Source organism: Heptranchias perlo, chromosome 1, assembly GCF_035084215.1.
Source record: "Heptranchias perlo isolate sHepPer1 chromosome 1, sHepPer1.hap1, whole genome shotgun sequence".
Lineage (NCBI taxonomy): Eukaryota > Metazoa > Chordata > Chondrichthyes > Hexanchiformes > Hexanchidae > Heptranchias > Heptranchias perlo.
Genome location: NC_090325.1, coordinates 17,915,715 through 17,934,253, shown reverse-complemented (window position 1 = coordinate 17,934,253; position 18,539 = coordinate 17,915,715). Strand labels below are relative to the sequence as shown.

Below are 18,539 nucleotides of genomic sequence, written 5' to 3'. Positions count from 1 at the left end.
CAGTACCCTGTTCCCACTTTTTCCCCATATCCCTTGATCCCTTTAGCATTAAGAAATATATCTATCTCCTTCTTGACTACATCTAATGAATTGGCCTCCACTGCCTTCTGTGGTAGAGAATTCCACAGGTTCACCACCCTCTGAGTGAAGAAATTTTTTCTCATCTCGGTTCTAAATGGCATACCCCGTATCCTGAGACTGTGACCCCTGGTTCTGGACTCCCCAGCCATCGGGAACATCCTCCCTGCATCTAGTCCGTCTAGTCCTGTTAGAATTTTATACGTTTCGATGAGATCACCTCTCATTCTTCTAAACTCTAGTGAATATAGGCCTAGTCCACCCAATCTCTCCTCATACGTCAGTCCTGCCATCCCAGGAATCAGTCTGGTAAACCTTCGTTGCACTCCCTCCATGGCAAGGACATCCTTCCTCAGATAAGGAGACCAAAACTGCACACAATACTCCAGATGTGGTCTCACCAAGGCCCTGTACAACTGCAGTAAGACATCCCTGCTCCTGTTCTCAAATCCTCTTGCAATGAAGGACAACATACCATTCGCCTTCCTAACCGCTTGCTGCACCTGAATGCTCGCTTTCAGCGACTGGTGTACAAGGACACCCAGGTCTCGTTGCACCTCCCCTTTTCCCAATCTATCACCATTCAGATAATATTCTGCCTTTCTGTTTTTACAACCAAAGTGGATAACCTCACATTTATCCACGTTATACTGCATCTGCCATGTTCTTGCCCACTCACCCAACTTGTCTAAATCACACTGGAGCCTCTTTGCATTCTCCTTACAGCTCACATTCCACCCCAGCTTTGTGTCATCTGCAAACTTGGAAATGTTACATACCATTCCCTCATCCAAATCATTGATATATATTGTGAATAGTTGGGGCCCAAACACTGATCCCTGCAGTACCCCACTAGTCACTGCCTGCCACCTGGAAAAATGTAGTTTGGTGATAGGCACTGTAAAACCTGGTAGTGTTAGCACAGCACCTCCACCATGCCAGTGACACTCTATAACTTACATAGAATGTACAGCACAGAAACAGGCCATTCGGCCCAACAGATCTATGCTGGTGTTTTATGCTCCACACGAACCTCCTCCCTCCCCATCTCATTTAACCCTATCAGCATATCCTTCTATTCCTTTCTCCCTTATGTGCTTATCTAGCTTCTCCTTAAAAGCATCTATGCTAGTTGCCTCAACTACTTCTTGTGGTAGCGAGTTCCACATTCTAACCACTCTGTGGATGAAGAAATGTCTCCTGAATTCCCTATTGAATTTATTAGTGACTATCTTCTATTTATGGTCCCTAGTTCTGGTCTCCCCTCAAGTGGAAACATCCTCCCTACGTCAACCTTATCAAACCCTCTCATAATCTTAAAGACCTCTATCAGGTCACCCCTCAGTCCTCTCTTTTCTAGAGAAAGGAGCCCCAGCCTGTACAATCTTTCCTGATAGGTATGACCTCTCAGTCCTGGTATCATCCTAGTAAATCTTTTTTGCACCTTCTCCAGTGCCTCTATATCCTTTTTACAAGATGGAGACCAGAAATGTTCACAATACTCCAAGTGAGGTCTAGCCAAGGTTCTATATAAGTTTAACATAACTTTTCTGCTTTTCAATTCTATCGCTCTAGAAATTAACCCCAGTTTTAATTTGCTTTTTTTATGGCCTTATTAACTTGTGTCACTAATTTTAATGATTTATGTACCTGGACCCCAAGATCCGTCTGCTCCTCTACCCTATTTAGACTCTTACTATCCAAGCAGTATGTGGCCCCATTATTCTTCCTACCAAAATGTAATACCTCACACTTACCTATATTGAAATTCATTTGCCAATTACATGCCTATTCTGCAAGTTTATTAATGTCTTCCTGTATTTTGTCGCAGTCCTCCTCATTGTTAACTGTACCCCCAATTTGATGTTGTCCTCAAATTTTGGTGTTGTATTTCCGATTCCCAAGTCCAAATCGTTTATGTAAATGGTGAACAACAGTGGTCCCAGCACCAATCCCTGTGGAACACCACTTCCCACCTTTTGCTGGTCTGAGTAACTACCTTTAACCCGTATTCTGTTCTCTGTTTTGTAGCCAGCTTGCTATCCATTCTGCGACTTGTCCCCTGACTCCACACGCTCTGACCTTAGTCATGAGTCTACCATGCGGTACCTTATAGAAAGCCTTTTGAAAATCCAAATATGTTACATCTACTACATTACCCTTGTCTACTCTTTCTGTTACTTCTTCAAAGAATTCAATAAGGTTGGTCAAGCATGGCCTTCCCTTTTGAAATCGTGCTGACTATTCTTTTTATTTTCGGTTTCTAGATGCTTTTCTATTACATCTTTGAGTAAAGATTCCATTATCTTTCCTACCACCGACGTTAAGCTAATTGGTCTATAGTTCCCTGGACTGGTTCTGTCTCCCTTTTTAAATATATGAATCACATTGGAAAAGTACATGAGCAGACCAGGGATGACTTTCTCTCAAGTTTTCTCTCCCTCCCTGGTTTCCCCTCCCCAAGGCAGCATGACATGGGTTCAGCACATTGTTGTGCAAGGGATCATGGGCACAAATTCAACCGTTCCATGGTGTTCCAGTGCTCTGTACCCTCCCTGACAATGATCGTCTTGACCTTCATGTTCTGTGCAGAAGGACAAGAGAGAAATATGGAAAATATCAGGTCTCAAATGCTAAGCGTGGCCTATATCTACTACACCTGCTTAAACCTGGTGAGCGAGAACTGAGCAAATGCGCTCCCCTATCCCTATACCCCCAACCCCCCCATTTATAACATCTACTTCATCACTTTCGACTGTAAAGACAGACACGACTTTAAAATCCTTTTTCATGTTTTGCTTAACACATCTCCTCCTGGGAGCCTATTAAACTATCAATATGTCACATCTCTCTTGTAAAAGGGCAGGAGAGAGTCACACAAAGCTCTTTTCATTCTCGGGAGGGCAACATCGCAGTTGTTCCTTCCTTCGTTCTCTAACAACTTGTGACATACCTTCATACAAATGCATAATGCATAGCTCAGCGGCACTAAAGACTGTGATCAGTGCCTTTTCCAACCGACCTTTGTTATATTGATGGGTTAACACACATTAGTTCTTTCAGCAGTGCAAGGTCAGACTACCCCGTAAAGAGGCTTTTGTTTGACAAGATGGAAGTGTTTAAAACAAAGCGATCCTTTATAAAACATTATCACACTTGTCCCCCTTTAACTATTTTGGATGCCCAATAGTGCCTCATTCTGTATCTCTCTGTCACACGGGAACTTCACTGGTGAAAATTTGAACTCAAAGCAAACGATGGATCACCTCCTCTCGAATGGCTGTTTCTCTGCAGCTCCTTTATCATTGTTGTAGCTCTCTGGTTCTCGAGGAGGAGAAGCCTGCAGCTTTATTCCATATAATCCCAAAAGTCTGCTGAATCACTCACTCAGTGTTCACCAGTTCCCATGGTGGCTTGTGCTCGATACAATATTATATATGTGTGTGCATGTGTGTATACAGGTCATTGTTCAGTTCTAGATAGCTCTGTATTTGGAGTCAATGGGGGTAATTTTGACTTTGGGTGATAGTGTAAAATAGGCGATATGGATCCAGCCGCCCGTTACACATCTCTTCCGATTTTCATTTCCATTTGAAACCAATGCAAATGAAAATCGGGAGAGATGTATAACGGGCGGCTGAATCCATAACGCCCATTTTACACTATCACCCAAAGTCATAATTACCCCTTATATCTAAGCTGCCTACAGTTGCTTAGCCCAAGCAATTCATCTTGTTGCAACAGTGCTCTAATTCACAAGTGCCCAAACCGCAGTCTGTGGGCCACTAGTAGTTCCCTGAGCCCTGCCAGTCCATCTCTCGAACCCTAGTCAACTCAGTCCAATGTGCACTTGTATTTCTTATTTGCTAGCTTATTCTTTTTGAATTTCTTTGGCCTGGAGCTTTGAAAAGGGTTCTTTTTGATGCTGTTATCGCTTTGCTGGATACATCTTAAATCAGAACACCAAGATCCGTTCGTGACAGCAAGTTGAAATCTCCACAGTGTACATACAGTCGGTGAGGCTCCATATGTACACTGTCCGGCCCACAAAGACAAACGGTTTGGACACACCCCATCTAATTTCTGGCACATAAATGCTCATCGAGTTTCTTAAGAAATTATATTTGCAAAGTTATAGGTTTCGAAATTCACCTCAGTTATCGTCTGTCCACTTTTAAGCCCGAGATTTTAAAATGCAAAGCCAGGCACTCAGTCATTAAATGTTTCAAATAGATAGAAGTCTGTATTTTTCGCTTTGCTTCTGTATCTTATGATGCAGAGACCTTACTCATTAGTGCGGTCAGGCTTTTCAATTAAATTTCATCACGAGCAAAGCAAGCTGCGATTCCACCCTCTGCCCTGCCCCTGTCTGGTGTTGGTCTTGGCAGCTCCAATCTCAACAACATTATTCCAAACACCCAATTTCACCTTTTTAAACCCCCTGTCTGATGTGTGTGCGTGTGTGTGTGTGTGTGTGTGTGCGCGTGCACGCGCGCCGACTGCACATCTCTTGCAATCAAGCTCAGCGCTCCTGGGCCATCTGCTTGCTCATTTGGCCGGTCTGGTGCTGGAACATCCATACGTTGGCAGTGAAAATAAAACCCAACAGAACCAAATTAGTCGGTGCGTTCATTCTGTTTTGTCATATTAGAGTTTGACCGGCTCTAATGAACAGTAACCGCCTGACCGACTAATTGAGAAATCCTCAGCAACCATATGGCACAAGTCATACTGTAAACAGAAAGTAATTAGCATGATTCTCTTAATCAGTTTTAAATTCCTGTAATTTTTCACTGGAATTACCACCCATCGCTCAAATTATTTAATAACGATAAAAAAACACGCTCAGTTCTTAGCATGGCAAACCAACGACCCAGTGCAGTGCTGAGTTATACAGACCAGAAGGTTATGAAGCTTGATCGCCAGCCTGTGCTAGCGGTTGGGGTACTGCAGTTGGCCTAAGTAGCCCTGGGGAGGGGGTGGGGAAGAAAAAATTCAGCCATGGTACCCATTCCTGATTGCTTTCTCTGACTCTCCCACGATGAAAGTCTATATGGCTTGATGTCGGGGTGAAATTTGGGGCCATGGCTGCAATAGCACCCCCCCCCCCTCCAATAGTGGAATAGCCTTTCATCCTCACTGCCTAGACTCCTACATGAAAACTGGATGCATTGGCAAACTGCTACCTAATGTCCGTGGAACTGTCCTCAACAAGAGTCAATGCCTTTGGTAAAAGGGGAAAGATTCTCTTGTTCTTTGATTATGTGCAGTAACTTAACTGTGCTTTACAAGATTCATGAGGCTCATTAGCAGGCTTGAAATCCACTCGAAAGCTCACAGATTTGACTTTCTTTTTTCCCCTGACAGTTGTGAGGCAGCATTTCAGTAGCAACATAGCGTCATCTACCTGCATTCATTTGCAGCAGAAGTTAACCTTTTGGCAAAATCATATCAAAACGAGCTGCATTTCCGACAAGACAGACATGTGATATTACAACTGATCCTGTAGAAATTGAAGTTTCTTAATGATCAGACATCCCTTTCAAGCACACAGCAGTTGAAATTAACAGCAGTTGTGTCCCTGCAATTCAATATTTTTCTTTTGTAACAGCTTTTGAATTTCATTCCAGTTTGTGATTAGAATAATTATTACTGGGTTAGACACTGGCTGCTCACCCCAGGGCCCTGGTTCAAATTCAGCCAAGGTTAATGGGATCAAATTCTCTTCTCTCTGCTAGCTGTATGGGTCCTGAATGAAATGAGCCTGGGCAGCCTCAAACCAGTTTAATGGGCCAAAGTCCAGTGTAGTTCTGAGCCATACAGAGACAGAATGCCCCCCAGGGTCAGCCACAGTGATGGTTTGAGAGCTGCAATTTGCCTCAGTGCATCTGGACTCGGAAAAAATCAGCCAGGGTTCCTGGTGCTGATTGCTGCCCTGTCTGGTGTTCATGTGTGGATGCTGGGTGAGAATAAGATCGGGCTCAGCTGTGCACTTTCACCTTCAGGAAAAAAGGAAGAAAAATGGGAGAAGATTGGGTCACGAATCATTAAAGCACTCCAAAACCAATCCCACTATCCTGTAACTTCCTCTGCTTCAAATACTTACCCAACTTCTGCTTAAAAGGCATTGAACTCTGCCTCAATTATGCCCTGTGTTAAAGCATTTCATTCTCTGACAACTCTGCACAAAAGAAAGTTCTCCTGACTCTCCCCCCACTCTTAGTGACAATTTAAGGAGCATCTTAAAGGAGGAAAGATGGCGAGGCGGAGAGGTTTAGGGAGGGAATTCCAGAGCTTGCGGCCTAGACGGCTGAAGGCACGGCCATCAGTTGGATAAATTAATTTTCTTGAGAGACAGAAAAATCAAAATTGGCATCTTTGAACAAGTCCAGAATTGGGCACAGGGCAGAGGTTGGGATCATGCCTTCTTGAGTTCCGATCTTTGCTTTTCAAATGATAAGAACATTGATGACTAATGCCTCCACATCATGAGACATGACAGAAGAGTGGATAAAATGAACATTTGTAACACAATACAGACATTGAGACCAAGATTTTCCCAGTCAGCAAAATGCCGTGCAACTAAAGTGGGATGAGTTTTTTGCGTAGCCGGAGCTGATCCTGATGTGTTTTCCCGAGGGTTAGACCCATTTACCTAATTTCAGTGGACTCCACGCGATATTGACGGGTGCACTTGGGAGCTCAGCAGCAGGCTAGAGCGCAAAAATGGCCGACGCAGGAGTCAGGTGTGCGCAGCAGGTTAAAGGGGCGAGCAGCTTCCAAAACCAAATCCCTGTTGCCGCCTGCTAAGAAGATGTTATGCTGAAGCAATGTGGAATTGGTGCTCCGCAGTCCCTCAGTCAATTGCAGTCCTGCTGTGGCCGTTTAAAATATTTCTTGCCTCGTGCCTCGCCTAGCAACGTTGGATGCCTGTTTTTTTTAAACAGGCATTCCTAACATAACTATCAGGAAAAATTGATCAGACTGGGGCCATTTTCCCTAGAAAGGAGAAGACTGAGGGGTGACCTGATAGAGGTCTTTAAGATTATGAAACAGTTTGACAGGGTAGACATAGAGAAGATGTTTCAACTTGTTGGGGGAGACCAGAACTAGGGGCCATAAATATAAGAGATTCACTAATGCAATCAGGCAGAGTTAACACGGCCTTGTGAAAGGGAAATCGTGTTTGACTAATTTATTAGAGTTCTTTGAGGAAGTAACAAGCAACGTGGATAAGGGGATCCTGTGGATGTGGTGTACTTGGATTTCCAGAAGGCTTTTGACAAGGTGCCACATCAAAGGCTACTACACAAAATAAGAGCTCATGGTGTAGGGGGTAACATATTAACATGGATAAAGGATTGGTTAGCTAACAGGAAACAGAGAGTAGGAATAAATGGGTCATTTTCAGGTTGGCAAGATGTAACGAGTGGAGTACCACAGGGATCATGATTGGGCCTCAACTATTTACAATCTATATCAATGACTTGGATGAAGGGACCGAATGTATGGTTGCTAAATTTGCTGATGACACAAAGGTAGGTAGGAAAGTAAGTTGTGATGAGGACATAAGGAATCTGCAAAGGGATAGAGATAGGTTAAGTGAGTGGGCAAAAATTTGTCAGATGGAATATAATGTGGGAAAATGTGAACTTGTCCACTTTGGCAGGAGGAATAGAAAAGCAGTATATTATTTAAATGGAGAGAGATTGCAGAACTCTGAGATACAGAAGGATCGAGGTGTCCTAGTACATGAATCACAAAAAGTTAGTATGCAGGTACAGCAAGTGATTAGGAAGGCAAATGGAATGTTGTCATTTATTGCAAGAGGAATGGAATATAAAAGTAGAGATGTTTTGCTACAGTTGTACAGGGCATTGGTGAGACCACATCTAGAATACTGTGTGCAATTTTGGTCTCCTTATTTAAGAAAGGACATAATTGCTTTAGTGGCTGTTCAGAGAAGGTTCACTCGACTGATTCCTGGGATGAGGGGGTTATCTTATGAGGAAAGGTTGGACAAGTTGGGCCTGTATACACTGGAGTTTAGAAGAATGAGAGGTGATCTTATTGAAACATATAAGATCCTGAGGGGACTAGAAGGGGTAGATGCTGAGAGGATGTTTCCCCTTGTGGGAGAGACTAGAACTAGGGGCCACAGTTTAAAAATAAGGGGTCTCCCATTTAAGACGGAGATGAGGAGAAATTTTTTCTCTCAGAGGGTCGTGAGTCTGTGGAACTCCCTTCCCCAGAGAGCGGTGGAGGCAGGGTCATTGAATATTTTTAAGGCTGAGTTAGATAGATTCCTGATTAACAAGGGAGTCAAAGGTTAAAGTAGGTAGACGGGAAAGTAGGGTTGAGGTCACAATCAGATCAGCCATGATCTTATCAAATGGCAGAGCAGGCTCGAGGGGCCAAATGGCCTACTCCTGCTCTTAATTCGTATGTTTGTTTGTTCGTATGTACTAATAAATCCAAACCTGTACAGAACCTTGGTTAGACCACACTTGGAGTATTGTGAACCGTTCTGGTCTCTATATTATGAAATGGAATAGAGACACTGGAGAAAAGATTTACTAGGATGATACCAGAATTGAGAGGTTATACCTATCAGGAAAGATTGTGCAGGCTAGGCTTCCTTTCTCTAGAAAAGAGAAGACTGAGGGGTGAGTTGATAGAGGTCTTTAAGATTATGAAAGGGTTTGATAGGGTAGACATAGAGAAGATGTTTCCACCTGCGGGGAGACCAGAACCAGGGGCCATAAATCTAATGGGGAATTCAGGAGAAACTTTTTCACCCAGAGATTGATAAGAATGTGGAACTCACTACCACAAGGAGTAGTTGAGGCGACTAGCAGAGATGCATTTAGGGGAAACTAGGTAAACACATGAGGGAGAAAGAAATAGAAAGATATGCTGATAGGGTTAGATGAAGTAGGGAGCAAGAAGGCTTGTGTGGGACATAAACACCGGCAAAGACCTGTTGGGCCGAATGGCATGTTTCTGTGCTGTATGTTCTATGTAATCTATGTAACATCCAGCGTAACTCAGGTGGTGACGACCATGGCATTCGCGCCTCATTTAAATACACCCACCCTTATTTGGGCAGAGGCTTCCATCAGAAGTGACACCGGAAAACACATCTGAATCAAAAATGGGCAGGGGTCTAATGTAACAGGTCTCTGCCCCCCCGCCCCCCTTGCCTGGACATTTCCCGAATCTGTCCTAGGAAATAGAGGAAAATCCTGGATGTCCTATTACCATCGTATAAACAATAAAAAAAAAGCGGACTCACCAGTTCAAAACCAAAAAAAGGTGTGATTCCCCAAAGCAACTGTGAACAAAAAAAAACTTGGAAATAAAATGCTGGAAGTACACAGCAGGTTGTCAGCATCTAAGAAATGAAAAGACAGGTTTTTCTAATGGAAAATTAAGTCACCGCACAACACATGCAAACAGGCCACTTACCGTGCTAGATGCAATCTCACCAATAAATGTAATTAGGACTGGTCCAGCAAGCTGCATTCACTCTGCCTATGGCTCAGTGAGATACTTTGAACCAATAACTACTTTTATGCTGTTTGTTGAGTCCACGAGCCTGCTGCTGGGCTACTGAGAACTGATTTAGACTGCCTGGTACATAGGAGCTGGCTCCAAATCACAGGGCTTGCGTAATCTAAATTAAAAGAACAATATAAAAGCAGCCGAGTAAGTACTTGTAGTTCATTCACAGTAAGGGCCCGAATTACTGGAGGCATCCTACTAAAGGCACACATCACTGATCCTGACATCTTCTGGCCGGAAATTACATTCAGGCTTCAAGCAAACTTGTTCTTTTAATTTGCGGTAATAGTTGAGGGCCTTTTATAGTACAGGCCAGGTAGTGGGAGAGCAGTACACTCCCAAATTGACCATTAAGCCGTGCCGCTGGCAAAGTGTGTTCCAAGGGAAAACACATGCGCGGAGTGGCCGTGACAAGTTGGCCACTCTGCATCCGCAATGTATTTGCATCATGATGTCAGCAGTCAATGACATCATGGCGCACAAAATGTATGCAGAAAGGGCGTGCGTATGTGATGGCATCGTGATGTAACATCTTCATGAAACTGAATTTGTGCCAGAGTGCCCTCAGACAAAATGTGCAAGAACTTCATTAAAGGGTTGAAATTGATTGAAGTGTATTCAAACGATCTGAAGGTGAGATTCCCTGAGTCTCTCGGCAGGAATGTGTTAAGCTTTGAGCTAGTCCCTATAAAATGGTTCATGTTGGAAAGACACTGTTTACATGTTTTGTTTTCTCGACTTTTTTTATTCTAGTTTCTTTTGCCTGCCACATCTCAGACCACTCTCGTAGATGAGTCCAGCTCCCTATGTCCCATAGGGTATTTTCACTTGTCTAAACACCTAGGTAAATTTCTAGCATGTCTAGGAGTGAACAGAGAATCCTCTTCAGTTCATTTCATTGCTGATGTGAAACGAGGAGGGGGGAGGGGAGTGATAGCCCCACAGTAACTGACACAAATACACATGTCAAAGTACTTGGCAAAAGCAGGAATGAAACTCCAAAAATGAGTCTGAAATAAGCTTTAAACTGAAGCTGTCAACATTGATGCTGGATTCTTCAACTTCTGTTCCGCCTAGTGCCTAGCAACCCTCCTGTACCATCAGCGTAAATGAGGCAGAAATGACAGCAAATTGAATGTATGACTTGATTTTCACCTCATTTGATGCAACCACCCAAAAATGGGTGAGCACTTCCTTCAGCCCCCAAGCTGATTGGAAAGTCCAGGCTGAAGAGTCAAACCCCGGTGGCTAATAGACTATACATTAGGCTAAGTCGCTGACAGTCCTATCCACATGTACACAATGTAGTGCTCAAGACGACACCTCCATCATTGTCCTCTGCATCACATCAACTGCAATGGATGTCCATCTTTTAACCTGTTGATACCTTGTTCACCTCCAACAGAAAGGGAACTCTCTGGATCCTAGTTAAATTGAAGTGCAACCAGTTTATCTCCTTACAAGTGATCACTGTACGTGACATTATGTTTACTGAGTGGGTGTGTGTCTTCTAGAATCTATCCTAGTGCTTTCCTAATGGAAGGAGCAAGTGAAGTGGTTGGCTGCTGGTTATAATTGCTTGCCCCTTCGGATTGAGGTATATTCTTGTGCCTGTTCACGAGATGGTTCTGCAATTGCTTGTGCTACATCCAATGCTGCAATGGCTATCTGACCCTGCTGACTTTCTACTGTTAGCATAACATTTTCAATAAGGCTCTTGAACATTAAAATAAAAAAAGGAAAGACTTATATTTATATGTGTATTGGTGAGGTTGCATCTAGCATGGCAAGTGGCCTGTGTGTGTGTATGTGTGTGTGTATTTAAGAAAGAAAGACTTGCATTTATATAGCGCCTTTCACAACCTCAGGGCGTCCCAAAGTGCTTTACAGCCAGTGAAGTACTTTTGAAGTGTAATCAATGTTGTAATGTAGGATTCGTGGCAGCCAATTTGCATGGTTAGCAGAGGTCCCCAGCTCAATAACTAACTTTGTAAGTTACCATTTGGTCGTGGAAGAGGATGCTTTAATGGTGTGTGAGTGTGAGCATGTGTACTGGTTAATTGGTCTTAGTAGGGAAGTGTGCCCAGTTCTTGTTTCTTTTGGTGAAGTTTGTAGAAGTAATTTGTAAACAATATTTAGACCTACCAATCCTTTGGGATAGCAGTGTTGGGGGGGTGGGGGATTTATTTGTGATGTACCAATTAGTACTGGGAAAATAACTTGGGCTGGATTCATTCCCATGTAAATGGAATATATTTCACACAACAAATGTGGATCAGATACTGTGCCCTGACCATATTTGTTGTATGAAAGAGATTATTTTATTTAAACCAGAGGTGAATGAATGTGATGTGCCCCAATCCTGAGAGCTGAAAGTTAACTTCAGAATAAAACTCAAATAGGCAGGACGGGGAGGGGGGGTTTAATCTGTTCCCGCCATGCAGGAAATGGGCGACAGCAGGTCAGCCACCTGTTTTATGTCCTGCCGGATTTTCAGGATAAAGGGTGGACGTAAAAGATCCCAAGGCACTCTTTCGAAGAAGAGCATGGGAGTTCACCTCAGTGTCTTGGCCAGTCTTTATCCTTCAGCCAACATCATTAAGAACAGATTATCTGGTCATTATCACATTGCTGTTTGTGGGATCTTGCTGAGCACAAATTGGCTGCCGTGTTTTTTACATTACAATAGTGACTACACTTTAAAAGTGCTTAATTGGCTGTAAAGCACTTTGGGACGTCCTGAGGTCACAAAAGGCGCTATATAAATCCAAGTCTTTCTTTCTTTTACGTGTCTGCTCCTACACCCAAGATAGCAGTTGGTGTGTGTGAGTTCCATGCGACTCTGTATACAACGGATTAAGATCAAAGTCACTGTATCTCACTGATGGCTGTGAGAGCACGACTAAAGCATTGAGCTTTAGATGACTGTTTCACCTTCAGTTGATCTGACGCAGGGTTTGGTGCCCACCATGATTGGGTTGAGTCTAAGCAAGGAGTCGCTGCTGGAGCTCTTCATCTTCAGTTGACGGAACCACTCTTCAATGGGGTATGGATTTATCCCTGCTGTGGTGAGAAAAATGGGGGCATTGCACTCACATATTTTATGGTGAATTGAGCTGCTCACCATACTGCTCAGGAGAAATTCCAAGTGCGCGCTATCCTCCTAGCGAGGACATGCTTGTCAATTTTATAATGATCATCCCTCTCAGGTATAAAGTAAGCTGGGTGGCTTTAGGGTCGAGTGGCTTTAAGACGGCACACTTGGTGATGGAAGATTGGAACGGCATCAACCCTGTGGCTGAATCAGTAGTCTGATAGTTCAGTCAGGCAGGTCAGCAGTAAAAAAATCAGAAATAAACTGTCTTTTAACTCTTGCCTCTGAATCAGAAGGTTGTGGGTTCAAGTCCCACTCCAGAGACTTGAGCACAAAACTCTAGGCTGACACTCCAGTGCAGTACTGAGAGAGTGCTACACTGCCGGAGATTCCATTTTTCGGATGAGACGTTAAACTGAGGTCGCGCCTGCCCTCTCAGGTGGACGTAAAAGATCCCATGGCACTAATTCTTCCTGGTGTCCTGGCCAATATTTATCCCTCAACCAACATCATCAAAAAACAGATTATCTGGTCATTATCACATTGCTGTTTGTGGGAGCTTGCTGTTCACAAATTTGGCTGCCACATTTCCTACATTACAATATTGACTACACTTCAAAAATTTAATTGGTTGTAAAGCACTTTGGGACGTCCTAAGGTCATGAAAGGCACTATATAAATTCAAGTCTTTTTCTTTTACTAAGGGATATTATCAATAATTAAAACCTTAATTATCAGAAAATGATAAATCATAAATTGAAAGTTGAACATAAGAACAGTATTTTAAATTACTGACAGAATCCTCTTTTCTGCTTTTTCTCTGCCTTTTCTCTTTCTCTTAGTTGGATAGTGCGACATCTCTCATCCAGGCCGCCAAGAACCTGATGAATGCGGTGGTTCTAACTGTGAAGGCGTCATATGTGGCTTCCACCAAATACCAGAAGGTGTATGGCACGGCCGCTGTGAACTCCCCCGTGGTGGCCTGGAAGATGAAAGCTCCCGAGAAAAAACCGCTGGTGAAGAGGGAGAAACCTGAAGAGTACCAGACTAGAGTGAGGAGGGGTTCCCAGAAGAAGCACATCTCCCCGGTGCAGGCCCTAAGCGAGTTCAAGGCGATGGACTCCTTCTAGAGCTGTGCAAACCTTGACGGCAGCCCCTTGAGATGATCAATGATGCTGTACTAAATTTTAGCAAAGTAAGATGGCTTGATGCTCCCAAGATGCAAAAAGAAATCACTGACTGACTCCTAAATGAATTGGGACCAATTCAATGATGGAATGGGAGTTGGATTTGAAATATAGAATTTAAAAAAAATGTAAAATCCAATATTGCTATTGTTAAAAAAGGAAAAAAATGTGAAGGAGCTAAAATGGCTGAACAGCTTCGTAACCTGATCAATCTTCTGTGTGTTAAGCTTATAGGGCTGTAATATCTATGCTTGTATGTTACAAATAATCCAATACTGGACATTAAAAGCATAAAGCAGATGTGTTCCTTCTGTTTGGTGTAGTATGAAGCACAACATGTAACTTCAATCGCCTTTTATTTATTTTTTAATCATACTAATAACTTGACGGTATTAGGATATTAGGATTGTGCTTTCAAGGAAAAACTGAAACCTTATTTATTCTGTGGGTGTTGGTGATAATTCCACAGCCCTGAAGCCTGGTAATTAGTTGTACTGACAACAGAAGTGGCAACTAATTGCTGTGAATTTTAACGGTACGCATTGCGCTGATGCATTCCGGAAACCGGCTCACCATGCAAAACCCGTAGAATAAATAGACTGCCGTGCTGCCGGCACGACCTTATGGGAATTGTTTCACTGGGACGAGGCGCTTGTGAAGCTACTCCTTAACGTTCCTGAGAGGCCCCGTGTCACTCACTGACAGTGCTGTGATAGCCAGTAGATAGTGAATGATGTATTAGAGTGGAACATGACAGTGGATGATGTAGAGTTTTGATTTGCCTGAACCATAGATGATTAATCTGTCTTTGTATCCACCCAATAGCTCAAATAAACTCTTCACCCATCCTGATCCAATGGGCTTGCTGTGATTTTCTTCTGTTGATGGCAATAGATTTATTTTTGTTCCTCGAAGATCCAGAACCCTAGATTTTTACCCTTTGGTGTAGTTTCGGCCCGAATGGCTGGGCTCTAATGGAAGTACATTGTGTGCACTCAGTTTTTCTGGGTGAGCTCATTAGCATAGTCTCAGGTGCAGATGTGGATGGATTTTTTTTTAATTTCACGGGATCTGGGTGACACTGGCGAGGCCTCATTTACTGCAGGGGGCAGAAAATTCAAAGGAATGGGGACAATTAAGGAGGAACATCGCTGTTACAGGTCTGTGTTAGTTATTCTCTTGGTTCAGTACCACAGGTCACTTCCATAAGCAGACGCTACTTCCCCTACAATCTGGAAAGCACCTTTATTGCCCAATATCTAGTTAAGCAATTGCGCAACCCAGCAATCATAACAATGCAATCCTTGTTGTGTGCACTGGATACTATAATCTTGCATATGCTGTCATATGCATGCTCCTAAAGCAGATTGAAAAGCACTCTAGTGAGATGAGGCCTATTGCAAACCAACAAACTGTTTTCTTTTACATGAAATACACGAATGAACAATCTTCTAGTGAAATGCATCAGCTCTCCGTATCAAGGATTGGCTCACTGAGCTGCAAAATCAAAGTTACCACATTGTCTGTTTAGCCAAGCCCCCTGCTGGGCATAGTGAATGAAAACCATTCTAGCATAAAAGGTGAAAAGAGTTCTGGGATGTGCTGAGTGACTCCCCATTGTCTTAAAACTGATTTGCTGTACAACAATTTTGACAAATTGCTTAATCTGGTATTTCCACTAATGCTGCTAAATTAACATCCTGGATACTTGTATGTCTCTTGGAGTTAACCTTCTGTGAACTGAATGTAATTTCACAGCAACACATAATATAAATTAAACCAAAATCCCTTTCACACCTAGGTAAAAAGTCTCAAAATGTTACAGTTGTAATAGAATGACAAAAGATAATCTGCGAGACTTTGGAGGGCCATAAAAGGCATCTCGACGCTTTCGCTGTTTATGTCACGGCGGAGGGGGCAGACACCTAAGAGATGACAGGCAAAAATGAAGAGTAAGTAAACCGAAGTTCAGGCATGAGTCTGCAGGCAAGTGACCAGAGTAGCCTAGCACCTGAGTCCCCTGCTTGCTGCTGAAGTACAGGTGGTGCTGCATGAGCTGATTGCAAGTTAGGTGCCCCTCCATGCCACAGTTTTGCGGCATGTCTGCAAGAAGGTAGGACCAAATTTCAGGCCGTAGCTTGTCATTATTGTCACCAGGCATGCTGCATGATCGCTACAGATGTCCTGGCAGCAGATGCTGCAGCCCTGCATCTGTCCCCACCTTGCTAACTAGAATCCTGAGAAGATAGCTCCCAGCAGTCATTGCCAGGTTGGGGTGCCAGGATCTGTAGAAACGGTTGGTGGCATCTTGGCAGGTGCAGACAATCGGCCTTTGCTGGCTCTTGCTCACCCTGGCATACCTTCTTTCAGTAGGACAGACTGTGATTGGCACACTTCAGAGGAAGGTTTCAACATTATAGATAGTTATTTACATATTTTACACAGTCCCATCATTTCTGCTGACCCACCTACATTTAGGAAGAAAAGCCTCCACCTGCACCAATTATCTGCTAAAGTGAGATATTTTATGTTGTCATATTTACACTTAGACAGGGCTATTAAATCCATATGTGCTCGTCCTCACTCTTTGGTTGATTTCATCCCTGTGCACCAACCATTTCTTCTCCCTACATCCTGTGAAAGGCAAGAACTAGAGACCTAGGAACAAAGGAACAGGAGTAGGCCATTCAGCCCCTCGAGCCTGTTCCGCCATTCAATTAGATCACGGCTGATCTGTGTTTTAACACCATCTACCCGCTTTGGTTCCGTAACCCACTTGCTCTATTAATACACTTGCCTAACAAAAATCTATCAATCTCATTACCAGCACCTGCAGTCCAAAAAAATGGGAGCAGTGGTTATGATCTGAAGTTATTGAAATCAATGTTGAGTCCGTAAGGTTGTAAGGTGCCTAATCGAAAGATGAGGGGCTGTTCCTCGAGCTTCCACTGAGCTCCCACTTGCTTGAGATAGGCAATTTCACCACCACTAGTCCTGCCCACCGGAAATTGCATCGGGCTGCAAAGTGGGCGGAGTTCCAGTGGATGGGACATCCTTCACTTTCTGCTGCCAGGCATTTTACAGTGCCATAGTGGGTGATCATCAGTTGACAACCTAGGCCAGATAGTGTTGAACGTCTGTGGAAGCTTTCAATCCCATGTTTCAGTATTTACATAATAATGCAAAGCACAGAACAAGAAAAGGTAATTTGACCTAGAAAGCCTTTTCCTCGCACAGACTGCGTATAATCGCTCTGTCTTGGACTCTATCCACCCTTCTGAGAAAAAGGTTTGCAAAGTTTCTCCCTACCTCCCCCGCAAAGGTAAATCGAGCAAATCTCCAGAATACCTAAATAACCTTGTATCTCACCCACATCATCATGATATTTCTGTGGTCACAACAGTTTAATTTGTATCATGTTCAACATTTAATCATCTCTCTATATATCGATCCTGCCTACTCATGGTCAGTTATTCAACTTTGCCCTTTTTTAACCATTAACACCAGAAAAGCAACAAATTAACTGGTAATTCATCTCATTGCTCATTGTAGGACTTTCTGCCAAGGAATGTTATGCATTTGGCCTACATAACACCAGTCACTACATTCCACTGTGTCAGGCACTTTGAGATGTTTTGACAAAATGTACTAAGATGCTAAAAACTGGTATCTGGCATCGAATCCATTACTCCAGACATCACATGTCGAAGTGTCAAAGGTATAAAATAAAGAGAAAGAAAGCCAGCCATTTCCTGCTGGTGCTTCTGACCTTGATGAACAAACCTTCACACCCTGCCCTCCCCACCGTCCAATGAGCAGGAGCCAGCGATTTACAAGTAACGACTACCCTGTAATTGTCCTCAGGATGTGCCTACCTAAATCATTTGGAAAAGTGTCCCCCTGAACCACGTCTTCTGAATTCTGAAAAAAACAAACCGTTAGTACTGGAATTCTGGCAGAGCAAGATCTGAGGTAAGCAGAGACAAAGGGACTCACATAGTGGAACAGAAACAATAAGCAAAATACCGCAGAGATGCTGGAAATATAAAACAAATTCAGAAAATGCTGGAAACACTCAGCAGGTCAGGCAGCATCTGTGAAAAGAACAGGCAGGTTAACTTTTCAGGTGTGAACCCTTCATCAGACTGGGAACAGATGTTTCCAGTTAGCCTGGAATCACAAGCATGATAAATTTAACAAAATGACAAGCCTAGGATCTAAGTGATGGGGTCAGTTTTGGTGGATAAGCAGGAGATGGAACAAATGGAAGAAGACAGCAAGCCAAATAATAGCCATCCAGCTATTGTTTATTGCTAAGAAATGTTGGCCCAGATTTTACGCAGAATGGCGAATGAACGTCGCCTGCCGCTCGTTAGTTAGAAACTCACCCACAAACTATTCACGGGCTTTTGGGCGGCAACTTGCTTCATTGGTGAGCTGCAAAAAGTGCAGCAGCCTTTTTCGGCAATCTGTGAGCTGTGAGAGTGGGGAAATGATCTCTCTCTCCCTCAACCAATCAGCTTGTAGCATCCTTCACAAGCCGCGCAGAGTTAGAACCAGGAAGTGAAAGCTACAACAGTAAATTCAATGTAAAATCAGTTAGAGAAAGTAAGGGT

General features: G+C 43.3%; 1 protein-coding gene across 1 annotated transcript in view; it reads left to right on the top strand.

The window, feature by feature from the left end:
• Window positions 1–14,775, top strand: part of ctnna2 (catenin (cadherin-associated protein), alpha 2) — a 1,371,619-nt gene extending 1,356,844 nt beyond the window's left edge. Inside the window, exon 18 of the mRNA XM_067981945.1 lies at window positions 13,579–14,775. Coding sequence (XP_067838046.1) covers window positions 13,579–13,866 — 288 coding nt within the window. The 3' untranslated portion in view covers window positions 13,867–14,775. The remainder of the gene's footprint in view (window positions 1–13,578) is intronic.
• The last annotated feature ends 3,764 nt before the right edge of the window (window positions 14,776–18,539 follow it).